We start from the raw sequence: 21,297 nt of genomic DNA on the forward strand, positions 1-21,297 counted from the left end.
GGCCTTAGAGGAGTAATTGTTTAACATAACTTAGGGATGAAAATCTGGTGGAACTGAGACAGCAGTGACCTGTCTATAGTATAAAGTTGCCAGCCTTCTTCTAACTTAATCCTGACACTTCCATCCAACCAGTGTGCAAAGGAACCTCACAAACTATGATTAGGATAGTATCCACCCAGCGGCATTTCTGTTTGAGGAGGAAAGCTAAAACTGTGCATGCTTCGGGAACAAAATTCTGCCTGTTACAGCAGTTATCTCAGCAGCCCGTGGGCATATATGTACTCAGAGTTATGGGCTTTCAACAACATGATCCCTCTTGTATTTTGTGAAATTTACTGAGCTGTCATGGTAATATTAGTGTGGCAGGAGGAAATGCACAAAGGAGAAAAAGAGGGATGATGAAAATCCGCAAGAAGAATCTGTCTTAAGAAAATATTTCAGGACAGGTGTCTTGAGAATCTCAGGCTTTATAAAGTTTTGTAAGTTTGGGGGTTTCTTTATTTGTTTTTAATCCTACTCCTGAAGCAGAATTCCTGAGGTGGTATTTTCTGTGGGATTCCTGCTTTTCTTACTATTTGTTTGGTGGTAAGCAGTAACACAGTTCTGACTTTCCAGGAGAGAGGAGGAGGACCAGAGGCTGTACACCTCTGTACACAGAATGAGCTTATTCTGATTTTCTGTGCCAGTGCTGGCTATACAGTGTGCTGCTTTTTCCCAACCTGATGGGAGAAACCCAAGCACCTCTAAGCATATTTCTTTTCCCCAAGAACAGGTTTGCTCAACTGCCTTACCTATTCCCAGAAATGGTAATAGTTGACTGAAGTGCTATTGTCATGGCAAATGGGAAATGTGATTTGTATAGAGATACTTGGTCCAAGATAAGAAAATGGGTGGTGTTTTGTACATGCAGCCTCTTTTTTGACCCTCAGATCTGAAAATCTTGCTTCTGGTTTAAGACTTGCCATAGAGGGCACAGGTTGTCAAACTGCTGTAGTGGGAGGGTGGTGGCATCCCAAGTAAGATATAATAAATACAGGGAACTGTCATTGCACATGCACTTTTTTTTTTACATACAAACACTATTAACAAGTGAAGGTATTTAAATTAGAGAGTTCTTTTTGTTTTGGTCCCTAAACTTATTTTCTAAACCAGCAACATTGAAAGAACCCCTCTGCACATTTCTCAGTGATGCTTAGTGTTGGGTTTTTTTTTAAAGCAGACTTGGAAGAAGTTTGGCTTATGGTACAAATAGGTTGCATTATATCCCATGTCAGAAAAGAGACACAATGGCACAAAAAGACTTCAAGAGATACAAGTGGGTCTTTTTTCAGTATTTTGAAGGTGGCTGTGAGTCAGAACTCTCCTTCTATGAGATCTTCTAATATGCTTTTTTCATGAATGAAGGGGTTTTGTGTCTTAAATCAGTGCTATTGAATTATATGTACAAACTGTATGCATTCTTTACAGGCAGTCCCTGGCCATCATCCCAAAGGGGTTTGTGTTGAAGGAGAGCAATGCAAACAAAAATACAGAGGTTGTACTTATGTGGAAAGATATGTAGGAATGATAAAAGAAAATAAAGCTGAATAAGAAAATGAGACTCTGAAAGGTGAACATGCCTCAGTTCTTCTAAATTCTTATTTATTGGTAGGCTGGTAGGTGTTTTGATTATCTTGTGGAACAGTGAGTGCAAACCATACTGTTGAATGATCCTTGTGGGAAGATGTTGATGACTTCTTGGATGAGATAGTAGACACACAATGAAAAAAAGAGTTAAAATTAAGAAGACACTATCAAGCACACAAGCAACTGCAAATTATTATCCTTTTTGATGCATAATGAGAGTACTGTAGTGAATTCACACTAACCCGTGTTATGGTGCTCTGGGGATATGGACAAGAGTTTGGTGGTGTTAATGTCAGGTTGTGAAGTCAGTTGGGCAATGTGTAGTAGCTTTAAGTTGTTCTAAATCACACTGACTTATATCTTCAACCCACATTTAATTTTAAGAACAGTGTCTCATTGTCTTGTTGTGTTTAAGCTTGTAGACTTGCTTCTTTTTCCTGAAAAGTTTATCCTGTAACATTCCATATGCTAACGCTATAGTAACTTATATACTATACTATACTTATACTATACTAATACTCTACTATACTAATACTATAGTAAGGTTATAAGTCAGCAGGACTTCTTTATAGGGATTCTTGTCCTGTTTACAGGTTATGCACTGACACTAAAGTACGTGCTTAGCTCCTTTGTTTCCTGAGAAATCTATGTTAACAGCCTCTGCTGAATTCAGCTGACTCTACAAGAAACAAGGCATGGTATAAAATCAGTAGAAAATTGTCTTAATACATTATTCTTTATATTATGGCCAAATTCAAATGCTGCTTGTAGAAACTACAGGGAGAATGCTGAGTTAAGTGTATTTCTTCTGCTTTCTGCTGAAATTACTCACTGACCTGTGAGCAGAATTTGGTTTCTTGAGAAGACCAGTTGTTGACATTCCTGGTGCATTTCTGCATCCAACAAAACAATATATTGGCAAACATTTTGTATTTCAGTGGCTTGGACACCACTAAGATTATCTGCTTTTATGCAATAAGAATTGACTGAGGTGCACAGATTTTGTAGGCTTCTGCAGAAATTACTTGATTTTTCTATGAATTGAGCTTCAAATACTGGTTTGGGTTTCTTTTTTTTTTTTTTAATTTTTTCATTCAGGATTTAACAATAGAATTTAAAACTCTCTTGACTTGGCAATTTGACATCATCTGTCTCTAAGATTTTGCCAGGTTCTGTATTTGTATAATAATATAATTCCTTATGAGTGCAGTAATTTAGACATGTTCATTTTGGTGATAAGCTTCAGAGTAGTTTCTCTCTCCCTTTCACAAATATTAAAGATAAATGAAAACCCCTAACAACTTACATTTAAAACAAGGAATCTTTGCCAAGACTGGTTTTGTACAGTCCTGGGTTAAAGGCACTCTGTGGCTGGTGGAATTTTCAGTACCTGAACAAATAACAATACCAGCACAACTTAAAAGTGCTCTTATAAAGATACTACATTCTTTTCTTGGTGGTGATTGATATATCAGTAGTAGATGACTGATAAACACATGGTATCCTGACTACCAGTCCCAAGATGGGCAGAGGTGGTGCAACCTGCTACATAACTTGATACAAAGAAAATAAAGAATTCAGCAGGTGGCACACAGAAATTTCTAAGAAAATGTTGGAAACTTCTTCAGTCAAGAGTAACACCGTTCATTTCACCGAGTCAGTGATCTGAATGGTCTTGAAGAAAGCAGAGTTGTGGTTCTGTGGTGTCCTTCAGACACTTCTCACTGAAAATGTGGATTTTGGCTGCTATCATTTCTCAGTTAAAAGTCATAATGTTGCCATGGTCCACAAGGAGAGATATGAAAAGCGTAGATTGTGTTTTTAAGGAAACAAAGCAGACTTATGTCAACGTTATTCCTACAGTAATAATCCTATTAATATTTCTATTTTTCAAATAATATTATTTTAGGTAAGTGATTTTATAATTTTTTGAGGACCACCTTTTCATATTCAGTCATGTGTCATGCTGTATATATATGTATTGTCACATTTTTCTCTCATCTTTTTTCGTTCATATGCACAAACATAGACATGTGCATACACTCTCTTTATTGGCTGGAGCTGGTAGTGCCAACTTAAGGTTTTTTAGCAGGAGATATCTGGAAATGTTTCTCTGTACGTAGCTCTGAAAGACTTGAAGCATTCAGGCCATTTCCATTCAAGTATCAGTTTCATACTAAAACTGTTCTTTAATATGAGGAGAAGAGGTTGTTTTCCAAAGAACAAGGTTTAGAGAAAATAAAATGCTCAGTCTGAATTTTAAAAGTTGTCGTGGAGAAGCTCTAGTGAGCATTCGGAGCTTGAAGGGGTGTAGAATGTGGAAGGAAAGAGCAAGAAGGTTGTTTGGTATGAGGGAAATGCTGGTTCTGTGGGGAACTGCCAGTTTCTGGCTTAAGTTTTAAAACTTCAGGAGAATGTTTGCATGGGGTTGACAAAGACTTGTTAGAGATTTACCAGTTAAATTGTCAGAAGATTACACCAGTTCTGCATTTATAAGGTCTGTAGAGCTGTACCATGAACCTGAGAGGGTTTTTCTCTGTTGTGTTACACAGAGCTTGTTATGACACCAGGTGTTGAAAGTGTAAAGACTGATGAGCCTCAGTTTCTTGGATGCTGTAAACTGGCACTGGCAGGAAGAGGGAGAGGCAAGAGAGTGGGGCAGAGAGAAGGGTTCTGCCTGTCACGGAAGAGTAAGACCAGCTGAGGGGTTTACCTGGCTCCAACTTAAGGAAAATATAGCTATAGGTTCTGTGATGCCTGGGGTGGTGATAGCCAAGATTGGCCAGTCCTCTGTTGCCAGCAAGTGTCCATGAAACCTTGAAGTCTTAGCCAGCCTAGACTCATCTTGCATGCCCTTCTCCTCTCAGTGTGTGTTTGCTAGCTTCTGCATGAACTAAGATGGGGATCCTGCCTTTGCAAATAACATTCTTACATTCTGCCCAACTTGGACTAATAGCAGAAGGCCCAGTCTATGCCAAGGATCCAGCAGGGTGGGAGGAAAGCAAGAGGGTTCCTGTGGAAGAACTGAATTTATGCTGTTCTAACTCAAGATTTTATTGCAATGCCTGTGTGTGAGAGGATCCAGTTGTGATTGTTTCAGATAATCTTAACTGCCATTTCTTACAGTGTGAGTGCTGGTCTTTGTAGTGCTAACAGCCTTTTAATTCAGCTGCTGTGTGGTCTGTCTGCAGATAAACATTCGTGGATACATATGCTGTGGCACATGTGCAGGTACACATAAATAGATCTGTTCCTGTGACTGTGCTTAGATAAAAGGTTGTGTTGGACTGAACTACGAATAAGACTATTCAAAGTTAAAAGATGACAGTTTTATATTTTTGTATGGTTTCTTTGTCCCAAACGGGTCTCAAGACCTCAGTCTGCTAGAGTGATTCTAAGACAGGTTGAAGTTCATGCTTCAGACATGCAGCAATTTTAATAAAACCATACTGATTACTCCAGTATTCCTGAAATGTTTTTCTCTTCAGTTGTCCTTCCTCACGCCACCCATCACACTATTCAAAAAGCAGTAGTAACTTTGCAGGTTTATAAGAAAAGGGTAGAGCACCATCAGATTTTTTTGTGGAAGAATTGTGCCTAGCACATGGTGAAAACTGTCATCATCTTTGGAGGGGAATGTAGTGAATTAGAGGATGTGATCATCAGGAAGCAGCAGCAGGGCTGTGCAGGCAGGAGGGTTAGAAGAAGGGAAGCCACTGAAGGTTCAAAGGAAGAGTGTTGTACAGAGGAATATCTTCTAGGAGAATAGACAAAACTTCAATCAGGCCATAAGTGAGATGGGGTAACTTAGAAGTTTAAATAATCGAAGTGGTGTGAACTGGCCTGTTAATTCTGACAGCAGAAGTGAAGTTTGTCTTCAGAAGTATTTGGGGGAGGGGATGGGGATTTTTGGAGGGTTTTGGGGCAGGGGTTTTATTAAGTAAGCAAGATCCTGGAGAAGTATTTAACATTTGAAGGGGGGGAAATTTCAAGAAGGCTTCAATAAATAACAGTGACTCAAAAAATGGAGACACAGTTACACCTTCACCTAGTGTAGCTCCCCAGTGCCCTTTTGAATCGTTGCAGTTATTTGCATAAATTCAATAACTGAATCACCCAAAACGCTGAATTGAAGGGGCTGTTGTAAAGCCCAGGACAAATGGACGTAGCAGAAGGCACCTAGGTCTGTTGAAATGATAAGCTTACTCATTTTGTGAGAAATTAATTCCAGAACCTCAGCAGATAAACTGTTGGATTTTACAGAAGAGCTTTTATTGCCATCTACTGGCTTAAATAGGCAGCTAGCTCAACTGCACTGCCCTTCCTAAGAACCATTTGGAAAATGTTTGCTTACTGAGAAAATATTTTGAAGAGATTGTTTCAGAATATTCCTTAGGCAAGCTTATCTTTGGCATGATATCAGACGAGTCTGTTTGCAGTTAGCTATGTTGGCATGCCAAGCTTTATGAAAGGGGATTCATTTAAACATCTGGAACCTGACGCACCCATGAGTGCACTCCAGCACATGCTTCACTTTGCAGGAAATCAGCTCTAGGAACACACAGAGGATTTTGTGCTTGTGGTGTGCAGCAGATTGTGCGTGCGCTTCAAAAACTGGAGTTGTCAACATTTCTTTCTACTTTCAACTTCCAAACTACATAGAATTGAGTGGGGTTTGAAGAAAAACTTTCTCTTAATTAGTTCTTCAGATTTTCCAATTACTCCAAAGCCCCCAAAAAATCAGCAGAGAGCTTGAAACTTGGAGCCTTGATTAAGTCTGAATCAAGTCACTGATAAGGTGAGATTAGCTTTTTTTATAAATACAATCATGAAAGTAAAAGGCTAAATTCTGTGTCTTTCTCAAGCAAGATACCCATTGAATAAGATCTTCAGGATAATTTCTCTAAATTCCAAAGCCTCTTGTATATTTTTCTGTCTGTTCAGTATGAAATTCCTAAGAGATTTTCAGGTTTTTTTTTTCTGAAGGCATCAATACTAGCTGACAAATCATTGCCAAGCTACTGTATAACTCAGATATGCAGAGTGTTTTATCTTTCATCAGATGAACTAAGTGTTTGTACAAGCACTCCCAGATTTGGGGATTTCAAAATGAGAAAGATCAACAGTGACATTATTCAAATTATTTAAAATCCTGCATCTATTTTGGCTGGAAGAAATGAAAATAAGACCTGGTGGTAGTAGCCGTTTCAGTCTGTACACAGGTGTCTACAGCCTTGCACTCACAAGTACACAAAAAGCTCCTCACACAATGATTAAATCTAAAGAAATAGCAGTAAAAATAGTAGCAGCATCAGAAGTCTATTTTTAACTAGATTTCTTGATTTGGAATTTTAAACTGTGTATCATATACTGCAGTAAGGTGACAGGATTGTGGAGAGTTTCTTTTCCCTGGCACTCTTGTGTTCATTCCTGAGACTACCATAGCCTGACCATTCTCTCAGTAGCCATTGTTTGCAGATATGAACCAAAGCCTTTGTACTCATTGTCACTCACTGTTCCTGTTTCTTGTCTTTGTTCTTTTCTCACAGCTACAAGCCCCCAGTGTGAAAGGCTTTGATTTTGCTAAGCAGCATCTGGGCCAGCACAATAAAGATGATGTCCTGATTATCCATGAGCCAGCTCCTTTACCAGGACCTATTAAGGATACTACCCCATCTGAAAACGGAGATGTGCCCAGCCCCAAATCCAAGACTTCCACAAAGCCTTCAAAGACTGTTCGACACAGAGGGAGGTCAGTTCACAGAGATAAAAACAAATTGTAGTAGACAACACTTTATTAAGGGCTAGTGATTGCTGTATTTTTAGGGCAATTTCAGTGGAAAGAACTGTTCCAGAGCTCTGGAACTCTCATTTTCTAGTGAGCCAACACTGTTACACCTTGCTACTCATTCGTACAAGGTTGTGAGAATTTAATGTTCATTTTTCTTTTAAAGGGAGCATACCCAGTTAAGAAGGGTATTTAAGATACTGCTGAGCTGACTGGAGTCAAGTCATTGCTTGTTCTGTTTTCCAGTGCAGTTTCTGTGGTCTCCAGCAACTAAGCTAGCAGGTGGTTAAAAACAAATGAAAACCACTGACAAACAGTAATGTGTTTCAATCACCTTGATAGTGATCAATACATGTATGAAGACTCGGGATCTTCAAACTTCAGGGAAGATGCAGAAATGTTATTTATGATTATCTGGGGGGGGGGTCTTGTAGCAAATGAGCCTTACTCAGAAAAAGGAATGGTAATTCACAGCTGTGCAAATGGAGAAGGGTCTATCAGCAGAATTTTCCTAACCTTTTCCAGTAATCACATGATATGACTGTCCCTTGCTGGAAAAAATTGTTTGTAAGATAGATGATGTAACAAAGCTGTATAACAGAGATGGATCTGTGCACAAAAAAAAAAGCAGAAGGTAACACAAGGAGAAAAAAAATAGAACTCTGAGAAGATCCCCTCTGGTCTACACTTTACAGTAATTCTTCCTCTCACTCACTCTCACACTTCTTTGTCTCCAGCTCTACATTCCCCGTGCTTATACCTATGTGATACTGCACAGTGGGAGGAAAAAAAAAAGCAAACAATCAGGGGCAGGGTTGGATGAGCTGAGAAAGAAACTAATGGTGATTCTGACTGAGCTGCAGGTCTCTGCAACACAGCTTGCTCCTCTGTTCAGCCCTCTGTGCTTCCTCTAAAGCCCCAGTTGTCTTAAGATCTTTTCTTCATCTTCCCCATGAGGGCTTCATAAAGCTCAGTTTCTCCCTTCCAGATGCTAAGCCTGTCTTCCTAACTCCTTACAGGCCTTGTAAGTAGGAGACTGACAGTGGTACAGTGGAAGGTGGGCAAAACTAGGAAATAATGGAAGAAAAATTAGCTATACTAGTTTTGGTGAAGCTTACATAAATTAAAACAAAGTAATACAAATCTGAAAGACAAATGTTTCTGTGTTTCTTTTAGTAAGTTCAGAAGTGGCCTGGGACAGAGATGATATGTGGGGGAAGGGAAGGCATCTATATTTATAGCAGATAAACATAAGAAATAAGTTTAAATTGGAGGTTGCTACTGTATTTCGTCTAGAATAATTCTAGAAAATTAAGCAGGAGAAATTTCAGAAGCCAACATTGTAATGATACTCTGTGATCCCATTGTAGAAGGCCACCAAGTAATTCAGGTGTGATTTGCCCTTAGTGAAGCCATGTTGGCTGTCACCAAGCCCTTTCTTATTTTTCACGTGACTTAGCATAGTTCCCTGGACAAATCTGCTCTGTGATCTTCCTAGGCACAGAGGTGAGAGTGAATGACCTGTAGTTCAGACACTTGAAATGTTTTCAAAAGAGAATCTCCCTTTTCTCCCTCATATTCCCTTAAGAACAAATCTTCCTTTAGGCTTTACTATGGAGATGTTGCCATCATCTCCCTACCATGCTGATGTGCCCATGTCAGTTTGTGATTTGAAACAGTTATTCCCCAAGGCAGAAGTTGAAATGTGAAATGATATCACACTGTGTTGTGTTGGGTTTAGCTGCTTGATGTTCTGTGAGGAAATACAGAACTCAGTTCATCACAGTTCAGCTCAGAATTGTATGTTACATGCCAGGAAATCTAGTGGTGATGTGAGTACGTGTTCTGTATCTGTAAGAAACAACAAACAAGAACAGCTGAGTTCAGAAAGCTCAGCATCCCTTGGCTCCAGCTGAGAGTTGGACCTGTGGTTTTGACTTGAGAGTACACAACTGCATATTCCTCAGCACTTACAAGAAATGGCTGATGTTGACTCAACACTATTTATGTTCCTATAACTTGGTGATAATTTGGATGCGCTGAGAAAATAGTATGAAGGGAAATAGAGAGCACAGTGAGATGAAACAGAAAGTCAGTGGGAGATCTGGACACAGAACTCCAGTCTCATACTCTGCTGAACTAGGACAAAGGTGGTGGAGATGATAGCTCTGTACACTCTCTCCCCCACAGAAAAGATGCAATGATGCAGATCTCTAAGCCCATTGAGGACCATTTAGCCTCTTTTCCCTGCTATTATTTTTTTTAATTGGGATGTGACATTAGTATTACAGTCCTGCAGATCAGGGCATTGTTTAGGGAGGAGAAAAAGGGAAGTTGAATTCAGAGCTGCAAGGAGTAGATTTAACTTCAATGGACTTGTCAGGCTGCATATAGTTACTGTAGTCTGTGAGCTCGAGGCAGGTTGATGTTTAGCCAAGAGCCTCAGTAACTAGTTCAGATACTCATCTAGCCCAAGCAAATTCTGCACTAATGATGTTAATGCACAGACATGTGCACACTCTCCGTGATTAACTTCCTGCCAGAATAGGACTGTTCACAAGATAAAGTGCTCACTAGAGACACTATCACAAAGGCTGATCCCACATGAAAAGACAGGTTTTGGTGTCAGGCAGTGGTATGGGCCCTGTATTTTTTTTCTATTTTTATAATATCAGAATAATTTTACAGCTGAAGTATTTTGTTGGAGAAGATCATGGTGTTTTATTTTTCTGTATTGCCTACAAAAGCTGCAAACACTGAGATTGTAATTTTTTAGATAACAAATGTCCTTAAGAATCTTGTAACCGCATGGAACAAATATATAAAAGAAGCACTTTTGAATTGACTTGCATTTGATTAGTCAGGAAAATATTCACATAGATTTGTATTGTTAGCAAGAGAACACCAAGGGTGAATGTTAGACTAGTTACTTACGTGGGTTTCGTACTCCTAATTATAATTATTTTCTTTCTGAGAGGTAAATTGCTGGTTACAAACGCAGACCTTTTTCTTCTCGTGTATTTTAAAGGGAAGATTATTTAATAATATTATCACATGTGAATTCTGTTGCAGTCATTTTTCACACACAACAGCAGTAACATCGTGGCAATGAATATCTGGCTATGATAATGTATTATAAATTTACTTAGAAACAGAGGAAAATTTTAGCAGACTTCACAAGATATTTTAGCACAGAATTCTTGGTGTGTGAGAATTATGCCCCTTGCAAACTTGTGTTACACGTTGCTTTGTTTGTTTTGTAATATTTGTGGCAGAATTTCACCATCAGATGCTGAATCCACGGCAAGTGAACAATCCAGTGGGAGAGAGACAGGAGAAGAAAATGCAAGACCATCAACTGTTGCAAACGAGGGCAAGCCACGCAGGGCAGTCAAGAAGGGTTTGTTACTCTTTTTTTTTCTTCTTGTGTGCTCTAGTGCTTTACTCAGGCTGAAGAGTTACCCTGGCGCTGTAACTTTTCTAAGCTCGTCTTTGGCTGCTGGTTTTTCTGCTTCTTGCTGCTGAAAATCCCTTCATATTTGGTTTAGTTTCTTCTTTTGAAACTGAAGAGCTATACGTTCCTTTCATTCCAGAAAGCTTTGAAACAAATGGCTTAGCAGGAATGAATCTTGCCTCCTTTTGTCCCCAGAAAAACTCTTTCCAGCTAGGCTCCTCCTAATTGTGTCTCTCATGGTAGCAGCATTGAAGATAGTTACATGGGCAGTAGAGGTCACAGCAGGGCTTCAGACCAAGGGAGTGTGTCTGTAACAGTAACTTTGGAAAAGTGATATGAAAAAAAAGACACCCGAGAGGTGAAAGTTTTACAAATGAGTTGTGATTCAATCATCAAAATGCCTGCATGATTGTACATTATAACAATCAAAATTCAGTGCTACTATGTTAATAACACTGGTATTTTTTTATAAAAAACTTAACCTTGCTTCCAGTTGAAGTGCCACTATTTTTCTTAGAGGTACTCTAAAATATGTATGTTTATATATTTGAAAAGATGGGAAAACATCTCAGGAGGGTTTAAGTTCCTCCAGTCTATATGACTTGAATTCTGTTGCTCTGTTTTAGTGTTCTGCCCTTTCTTCTTACCTGGGAACTCCAAATTCATCTCTTCATTTTCTATCTGGCTTAAAACTTCATGTAACATTTAACATTTCTTTTTGGTGTAGAAGTGTTGCGTGTTGCTGCATCTGAATTACCTGGTAAAGGCAGTGAGGAGACTGTGTCTTTTCGACCTATCATGCCCTTACTGGGTAAAATGCACTATTTTTTCAGTATTTGGTGCCTCTGGTTTGCAAATCATAGGGACTATTCTTAGCATTCAAAATTGAAGGCACTGTCTGCAGAGAGCTCTCTAGTAAATCAGCACTTCAGTTCCCTTTTTGTGCAGCTGTGATTTGGCAGTTTGATCCAAGTTCATGCATTTCATTCAAAAGTAAATGCAATCATCTTACTGCTGTGGTTTTTTCCAGTTGCCATTCTAACTAAATTATTCGTCATAATTACTGTGTTGTCTCTTCTTTTTCCTTTATGTTGTCAGGAGCAAACAGAGTGGGTAAGTAACCAGAGCTGATAGTTGAGTACAAATATGAATAGGAGTGTTGGGGTAGCTGCAATTATGTCTTAAAAATATGGATGGAAGAGTTTGTCTTCTGAGTCTAAGAAAATAAAATTGCTTTTGAGCTATTGAAGTATAAGAAGTCTCAGTAACACAAATTATAGTAATCCAGCACATTTTTCTAATTTTTTTCCTCACAATTCTTTCAAATTATTGAGGAAAACATCACTGTGAAAGAAGCAAAACTAAGGCAGCTATCGGTCCTGAAACCAGCTTTGTATAGACAAGTTCTGGATGATATTAGAATTAATGTCTTTACTGAAAGCCCAAAAAAACCATGAGCTACCTGCAAAGAAACACAAATATTTTGTTGTGTTTTCTTTGCCAGGCTTGAGACATGGCAAACATAGGGCAGGAGAAGGCTGATGCTATCTTTGATAATGTATAGCACATCTAGTGATAAAATAAAGACTGTGTCCTCTGAAAGCACTGACCATCTTATAGTAGCCAACATTCTGTCCATCCTTCTGTACGATGCTGCTTTCTGTTGGTGGGTGTCATGAGTCATCAGCTGCATCCTAGGAATGTCACCTACTGGGATACAAAGAAACTGTGAAATTTATCTCTAATTGCATTCTCTGGTATGGTTAAGATACCAGTGGATGAGTTGAAGAATCCCCTTGACTTTATCTGATTTTGAATGCGGCCTTATGCACCTTGGTTGCTGTGTCTCTCGAGGGCGCAGGAAGAAATAGCCTCTCTCTGTCTCCAGCTGTATTGGTTTTCATATGAAATCACAGCTTCCTGACATTTCAGTTCAACTAATGGTTCCCACTCAGGGAGCAGTGATGAGCATTGATCCTGCATGTGATCTCTAGGGAATGGTTGTTAAAACATGATCTGACCAGTATTGGGATATTAAGTATCTATCCATTATTTTTTAGCCTCAGCTGAATTATTCTGAAATCAAAATTTCATTCATGTAGTGCCATCCCATAGCTTTATAAGGAAGATTTTCTGAATGTGAATAACAGTGTAATAGAAGAACTTTGAAATGAGAAATTATGCTTATTCTCTCTGTCAGAACTTCTACAGGACCTCATTCATATGTTGAGTTAGAAATTGTTTCTCCTTTTGTTGAATGTATACAGTGCTATGCTGTTCCTGACTTTATTTACTTTTCTGTACTTCCATCTTGGTTTGTATTTATAGACACATTGAGTGTAGGCACACAGAGAGGATTTAAAGGTCAGATGCAGCCTGAGAGGGTTTTTTGTGTGTATCTTTTCTGCAAATAGGAGTAACATATGGTGTTACTGTAGGGCCTTACCAAAATTTGTCAGTGGGACTTCTGTTTTATAAAACGAGTTTAAGAACCCTTTCAGCTAAGAGGCCCCTGCCAAGCACTTGTTTATGTGTGTACAAGGGAAAGTTATGGATGAAATTAAAAAGATTCAGAGTGAATGCTCAGTGTAATTGAAAATACTCGATTTCACTAACCAAATAATAGGAAAATGTCCTTAAAATTTTATGTTGGAGGTCAGTGAGCTTGGGAACAGATGATAGAGTGAAAAGGTGAGGAAAAAATTACTAATGTATGGGGAATATGGATGCAGAGGTTCAGATTTCTGTTGACAACACAATTGCTCTGAGGAATTCACACTAACTCCTTAATATATCTTGTGCCCCTCTCTGTGAGAGGCAATGCTTGCACACTTCTGAGAGATGCATGAAGACGGGGCTGTGAGGATGACAAATGATTAAGATGATACAAATAGCTACAGAAGAGATATGGATATGTTTCATTTAGGCTTCATGTCTTGCAAAACATGTGGGGCAGAGAGGTCTTGAATGGAGCTGTTTGCTTTCTTTTTAAGAACACTTACACAGAGAAATCACATTTATAAATGATGCCTTTTTTGACAATGCTTTCATCAAGTTTGAGAAATATGAATAGGGATTTTGCTTAACTCGTGGCCAGACTGCTTTCCAGCCCAAAAGTAGTATGCTGTGAATATAATAGAGCATACTATTCCTTTCTTGTCCTGCTCCCTTGTTGTGCTGGAAGAGGGAAGCAAAGGAGCAAGCCATCTACTGTGACCTTCTACAGAAGATAGGATCCACTCCTTTCTGAACCTTATCCTGTGTTACCAGCACATGTTGCAACAAGATCACAGCAGTGACTTATTTTATTTCCCTTCCTGTCTGTTGTAGTTGGGTCATGTTGATCAACAATTTATTCTGTATCAGAATCAAATTAGATTTTCCTCTTGATTTGAATATTGTGAACCATATCCCCTTATTAGAAGTCTGTGGAAAGATGTGGGACTATGTCCCTCAACGTGTCCCAGAACGTTGTGTTCTGTCACAAGTCTTGATCTCTCATTGCTTGTATTTCATGATGAAAAGCAGTTTGAGAATGTGTGGGTTTATCACGTGGATAAGACAAAAGGTTATTTGGAAAGTTTTCAATAGCTTTTGCAAGCCTTTTCTGCATAACAGTTTCTGATTTAGGTCTAACTCAGAAAAAGATACTAAATCTGTGCTTAACTGCAAACCACTGGGGTGATCCTGTAGATTTCAAGTCTTTCGAGAGAGATGACCCATTTGTATTGAAGTAATTAACTGTTGGCAGGACCTGGGGTGCATTTCTGTGCATACTGGTTTTCATAATGTCTTTTATTGATTGTATTTGAGTTGGTTCAACCTCTTCAACAAATTACAACATGACAGTATTTATCCACCTTTTTTATTATTATGTGAACTATTTATTATGTCACAGAGAAAACATCTGTTTTAGAAGTGTTAATCAGTAAAATGTCTGTAAAATTCTTTGTGTTTTGTGTGGATATCTAAGGGGCTTTTTGTTTGTTCCTGTATCACTCCTATCATTTAAGAAATGCATTTTGCATTGAGACATCTTTCATTGCTCTTTGAACCCCCATTTGAGCAATTTGCATCTCCTTAAGTACTGATAAGAGGTATCATTAGCAGAATGTACTTAAACGGTTTTTTAGGAAGTAAAGTAGATTGAGATTTCGCGGCTTTGCAAGTGCCAAGAGCTTGATTTACAGAAATAAAGAATGACAGGTCACCTTCTGGAAATATAATGGGAAAATATTTAAAATTTGTAAACCACAGGGTAAACTTGTACACTAAATGTGAGTCAGCTGGAAGGCCTGTAGGGCAGATTAGACACAGATGGAAAACAGGGCATAGTTTTGTAGCACAGCATCTGTAGAGCTTAACAATTGACTGTGATAACCCTGGCAGCACTGCTTAACTCTATATTGGTTCTGATGATTTAGGACCTCCTCAGACCAGCAGTGGAAACGAGCAGCATTCCTCAGCCTCTATCTTTGAACATGTGGACAGGATGTCCCGTTCCTCAGATGCCAGCAGACGGGTCCCAAGCAAGATCCAGCTGATTGCCATGCAGCCCATGGCAGCACCTCCTGTTCAGAACTCAGTGCTCTCTGATCGAGTAGCAGAGACCAACAAAATTAATAAAGAGGTATTTTGGAAAGTGCTTTGAATGTTTTTGTAGGATTGTATGCCCAGCCAAGGGGGAAATGAAAAGTGTCCAGTTTCTTGTTATTGGGAGTTCCTTGTAAATTCCTGAGTAGTTAAAGCTTGACAAGTTACAGGAATAATCATGTTTCCATCCAGAGAAATTATCTGACATGTTTTTAAGAGATGCCTAAACCCAAATTTAAACACAGAGAGGATTTGATGGTAAGGATACCTTTATGTTAGCATCCTTTTGCTAGTCAGCAGGACGTGACTTAAAGAGAGTTGTGCAAATTAGTGTATGAGAATTGGAACATATGGCCCACCTTGGTTTTCATTCTGCACCATTCTTTTACTTTTCAGAACTCAGGATGTTCGTTATAAAAAAAAGTTCTCTCAAAACATTGAGGTGTGAATTTGCAGCCCAGTTCATTGCTTTCAACTTCCAATGTGTTTACCTGACAGTAAACATATGAAATTTCTTGCTTTCTCTGAGGCTTATGCTACTGTAAGCAGAATATGAACAAGCCTGGGACATGAGGAGTGGTGATGCACTGTAAAATCACATTATACACTGCCTGACAGTAGCGCATACCTGCATCCTGGTTTGGTACCAGGTGTAAGATGACATGTTTTCATAATACAGAGTAGAAGGTTACTCAAACCTGTAACTGAACCTAGTTAAGAATCTGTGTTTCTCAATACCTTACTGAAGAGAGGCACATATATATATATATATATATATATATATATCTAGGATACAGAGGCAAGAGAAGCCAGAAAACAGAAATATGTCTGTATGGGCATAAGACATAGGAATCTAACTGAAAACATAAAGAGCAAGTCTGACTTGTGTCCTATATATGCTTTTATTTTTGGGATTTTCATGAGAGAATACACAAAAATCAGGTTTTTTTGGTTCTTAATTTGCTGATGCAGATGTGTTCCAGAACTAGTCCAGAACAGGCAGAGCAGTTGTTGCTACCTAATCTGGTGCTCAAGTGTTTACCAGTGATCAGAATTATTTCAGTGGGTTTTGGGCCAGGACTTACAAAGTGTGGTGTTAAAACAGCTTTACCCACATAATGAGATGCACTCCATAAAAGTTGAAAAAAGCTAGGAAAGAGGCATGAAAACTCAGCCTCCAAGATGATGTAGAGCTGATAGTGTCATGTTCATCTGGGGATCTGGGCCCTTGTGTTGCTGCTGTGTTCCTGAATAGCATATGGCAGCCTCTCATGCACAGCAGCAGCACTGAGTTATGAGCTCAGTTGGCTCTTGAAGTTCTTGCTTCTTGTGTGATGAAGGTCATTAAAGGCAAAAGGTGGCAGATTTTAACACTGTTGATCAAATATCTATCTGTTTGCCTAGCATAGCTAACTGCAGACTGGTTAGTCTTATTTTTTCAGAGCGGTGTTATGTCTGGCAGACAGCAGGAGTTTTTTGTGTTCCTCCTGCCTTTTATTAACAAACTGCCACTTCCCTCTAATTGCACCTACTGTGCTGACAATCGGGTTGTGTATAATAGTACATCTACCTGGGGAGACAATGGAGAGACTGCAAAATATCCAGGAAGGAAAGTGTGTTCATAAATTGTGTGACTTTAGTCCTTCAGAGGTTAGGGCGAGGGAGGCAGGGGCAGGCAGAGAGATGGGGAGGAGAGGTTTACAGAAGAGCAGCAAAATCCAGTTTGCAAAATAGGCAACTGAAAAAATATTCCTCTTTTTTTTTCCTTCTCCTTCCTTAAGATACAAACAGCCCTGAGGCATAAATCTGAGATCGAGCATCACCGCAATAAGATTCGCCTCCGCGCCAAGCGTAAAGGGCACTATGAATTTCCAGTGGTGGATGACGTGGTGGTGGTTGACTCCAAAGAACAGCACAGAATATATCGTAAGGCACAGATGCAGATTGACAAGATCTTGGACCCTGGAGGCAGTGTGCCTACTGTCTTCATAGAGCCCAGGAAAAGGTAGAGATTTCAAAGATGAAACAAACAATTTTCAGTTAGAGTCACTGCCCTGTACATCAAAATTGTACTACTTAATTGTCAGAGCTTAAAATCATTTTGATCACTAGTTGAATTTTAGTTATCTAGGTGAAAAGTATTGGGTTGTTCTAAACACCTCTATTTATTTCTGTATAGGCCACTATGCTTTGATTTCAAATTATTTTTGAAGTTCTCAGCAGTGAATTCTTAATAAATATCCCAAACGTATGAAAATAGTCTTAAAACAATTTAGTATTTGCTCTGCCATTTTTTTGAATAATTCTTGTGTGATGTAGAGGGATCAAAATTGCAATATCAGCACTAAAAGAGAAACCTGCAAGTAATACAGATGCAAGTAATAATATTTTTATAAAGCGAGGGGGGAAGGGGAATATGTAACATCAGGAAAACCTTGAACAACCTAAAAAGAATGAAGATTCTGAATGTTAAAGGCAAATTCACAAATCAATAGGATTACCCAGAGGGAATACATAAAAGGTTATAAGGCACATCTGTCAGCGTCACAGATCTGCCTTCCTGGCCTTGTATTTGCAGAAGAAGTTTTCCCTGGGTTCCCTTTTGGGCTTATGAATACAGGCACTTTGTTCCTGGAGCACTGGTGCCGAGTGGGTGCTTCTGCACTGATAGAAAATAGCTTTTCTTCTTTCAAAAGAAGAAAGTGGTGTGGGTTCCTCCGCTGGTTTGCCTGGTGGGGTTTAAACCCTTTGTAGCAAGCACAAAGCCTTGTAGGCAGTGTGGTCTGTTCTGTGGCTGCAGATGTGTCACACACTGGGCTGGGGAGCTGGAACACAGGCAACTTGGACAGATGAATGTAGGAGGGAGGTGACTCTGGAGAGAATTTAAGGAAAGAATGGGATGTTTTTTGAAGAGTTGCCAATGAGAGTGTTATTAAGAGAAGCTTGAGGAAAGACATTTGAGCTACCTAATGGGACTGGCATGGAAAACTGGGAAATGGAAGAGAAACAGGGCTGAGGCAAGGATGAATTGGAGGAAATGGCTAGAGGAGTTCAACCTTGAGTGGGATGAGATGAAAAATTTCAAAAAGAAATGTGATTACCATTGTCTCTCTCTCTCTGCTTTTTATTTTTTTCCTGTTAAGTTCTCGTGCAAAACGCTCTCCCAAGCAACGCCGTCGTCATCAGATAAATGGGAGTCCAATTGATGCTGAAAAGGACAGGTTAATCACAACTGACAGTGATGGGACATACAAAAGGCCTCCAGGAGTCAATAATTCTGCATATATTGTATGTATGTCTCTTAAATGGCAGGCGTGTTCTGATAATGACGACAGTTGTGACATTGGCAGGTTTTTGGCTTTCTGTTTATGGTCCATATTACATGGTTAGTTTCAGTCATGTAGTTAGCATCCAAATCAAAGTGAATTAAGGATTTCATTGACAGGCTCTCATTATTAAGCAGTAAAATTCTGCCAAGTATTCCTTGATCTTGCAGAGGCCAATAACCAAAGCCTTGTTTTCGTTAATGCCACTGTGTTGTGCACATGAAAATGTGCTTGACGTGTTCCACAATATCTTGAACATAGTTCCACTCCAGCCCAATTTGCTGGATGTTATATATTCATATATTACAGAAAATTTCATCCTTTGCTCTTAGAGAGTGGAAGACTTGTGTCTTTTTGTGAGAAATTTTCTCATCTTTCAAATGTGGGAATTAATTATTAATGATAGAGAAACGTATCTTTGTACTACAGTAACTTGAAAAAATCCTAGTACAATGTCCTGAAAATAAATTTTGTTTCACATCTAAAAAAAGAAAGACGCTGGAGAATACTTCTGTTCAGTCATATCCATGTGACAAACAGTATTTACGCATCTTTAACCACTTCTAAACAGATTTCATGAAACCAAATGCTAATATTGGAAATCCCTGGACAGTTTTTCTCTTTAAAAATGGTTTAATAATTTTAAGAATTTTTCTGTTAGCCGCATATGCGGTCAGGTGAGTCTGATGTCAATTTCTGCAGTTTCCCTTTGCCTTCAAACATTGGTGTGATGATTTTAATGTCATGCTGCAGTAGAATGAATTATCATCTGAAGCTGTTTAATTAAGACATGGCACACAGCAGGCTCAGCCCCTTTGGCATCTGCAGTGAGACTGCTCAGAATGCTAAGTTCCTAATAAAGTGGAGGCTTGTGCCTCTTGACAATTGATTTTGCAGTCTGCATGCAGTGGTAAGAATGAGCTCTGATAATAAGTCTGCTGCTGTAAAGCTCGTTTAATTTCCTCTCACTGATGAACAATAAGCCCATGTGGTAAGATCCCAGGTAGTAATTATGATGCATGCCTAAGGTATTGCTGCAATGAAGCACTTACATGAATCCCATTCAGGTGATGCACCCAAGTTCAAGTTCCATGCAGGTAACCACTTAGTTCCTTAAAGCTTCCTTTCTGTGTTTTTCTAGGATGTGATAATTATTTAATGTTACTGCAGATATGGTCAGTTATAAGCTAAAGACTGAATTAATTTCTTAGAACTGCAAAAGCTGCAAAGATATAGACAGAGATTATCAGTTTTTTTCTGGGTGGAGAAATGCTCTCTGCATGACTTCATTACATGCTTGCAAACCACAAGGTTTCTGTTGCAGCTGAGTAACTCCTGCACAAAGCTCTGCTGCCTTACCTGAGCTCAGAGTCCTTCAGATCACGCTGAATGAAGTATTTGAGCTGCCAGTGTTATGTATGTGCATGCAGAAGCAGGGAGGGTAAGGGCAGGTGCTGTGGTTCTGGCAAAGACAGTGTTGCTCAGACTGAAGGCCTACAGGGGCTTGGAAGCTGGTTAGATCTTCTCTGTGACTGCCCTTCACCTTCTTTGTGTTTCCTCCAGTCCGATCCAGACTTGCCTCCTGAGCCGCAGACATCATCCTCGGCGGATCTGGGGAAGTTCCCCGGCTTGCCGTCGCACCCGGTGTCGCAGTACGTGCCCCCGCAGCCGTCCATCGAGGAGGCTCGGCAGACCATGCACTCGCTGCTGGACGACGCCTTCGCGCTGGTGGCTCCCAGCAGCCAGGCGGCCAATGCCACGGCCGTGCCTCCGCCCGGGGTCCCCGCAGGACAGCCGGTAACAGTGCTGGGCGGGGACGGGAGCACGGGCACGCAGTGGGGATGCTCCCGTGGGACAGCTCGGGCAGCAAACGGCACGTTTGTGATGCAGCTGAAAAGGCGTCTCTGGGCAGGGAGTTAGCACCCGTTGAGCCACAGCCACTGCTGTTGTGCCCTTGCTGTCAGGGCTTGCCACAAATGCGGAACATTCCTGGAACAAGGAGAATTCAGAAAAGACCATCACAAGATGGTGAACTTGCTTTCTGAGTTGTTTAGTTTATTTTCTCTTTTCCCATCTCGGCCACAAGAGAAGATAGGAGTTTTCCTTTAGGATTGTTTTGGTTCAAAAGACAAGTGTCTGCTAAGAAAGGCAAGAGCCTCTCTTGAAATGGAAAATGTAAACACCCTCCAAATTATTATAATTTTGAAATTAAGGAGCTCTCAGGCAAAGATATGGGAATTTCTTTACTAGGAAAATTAAAATAAAATTACAGTAATACAAAGAACCACAACACAGACAGAGTCAGAATACAACCTGACACGCCTTCAGTCAGGGTGTTGGTAGCAGTCCAATTAAATGGTGGCTGCAGTCCTCCTGCAGTGACAGATGTGGTTCTGTTGAAGCAGTGGTCCTGTAGAAGGGTGCAGTTTTCCTCTGAAGGTCCAGTGATGCTGTAGAAGGATTTGATTTTCCTCTGGAGTCCTGCTCTGATGTTTCAAATCTCATCTTTT

The 21,297-nt window shown here is 39.7% G+C and overlaps 1 protein-coding gene across 1 annotated transcript in view; it reads left to right on the forward strand.

The window, feature by feature from the left end:
• KIAA1549 (KIAA1549 ortholog) overlaps positions 1-21,297 on the forward strand; it is a 140,509-nt gene that overhangs the window by 105,459 nt on the left and 13,753 nt on the right. The window contains exons 11-17 of the mRNA XM_088166109.1: positions 7,176-7,378; positions 10,690-10,814; positions 11,967-11,981; positions 15,293-15,498; positions 17,243-17,466; positions 18,605-18,749; positions 20,351-20,584. Of these exons, the coding sequence (XP_088022235.1) occupies positions 7,176-7,378; positions 10,690-10,814; positions 11,967-11,981; positions 15,293-15,498; positions 17,243-17,466; positions 18,605-18,749; positions 20,351-20,584 (1,152 nt within the window). The remainder of the gene's footprint in view (positions 1-7,175; positions 7,379-10,689; positions 10,815-11,966; positions 11,982-15,292; positions 15,499-17,242; positions 17,467-18,604; positions 18,750-20,350; positions 20,585-21,297) is intronic.

Source organism: Sturnus vulgaris, chromosome 5, assembly GCF_052056855.1.
Source record: "Sturnus vulgaris isolate bStuVul1 chromosome 5, bStuVul1.hap1, whole genome shotgun sequence".
In the NCBI taxonomy this organism is placed as follows: Eukaryota; Metazoa; Chordata; class Aves; order Passeriformes; family Sturnidae; genus Sturnus; species Sturnus vulgaris.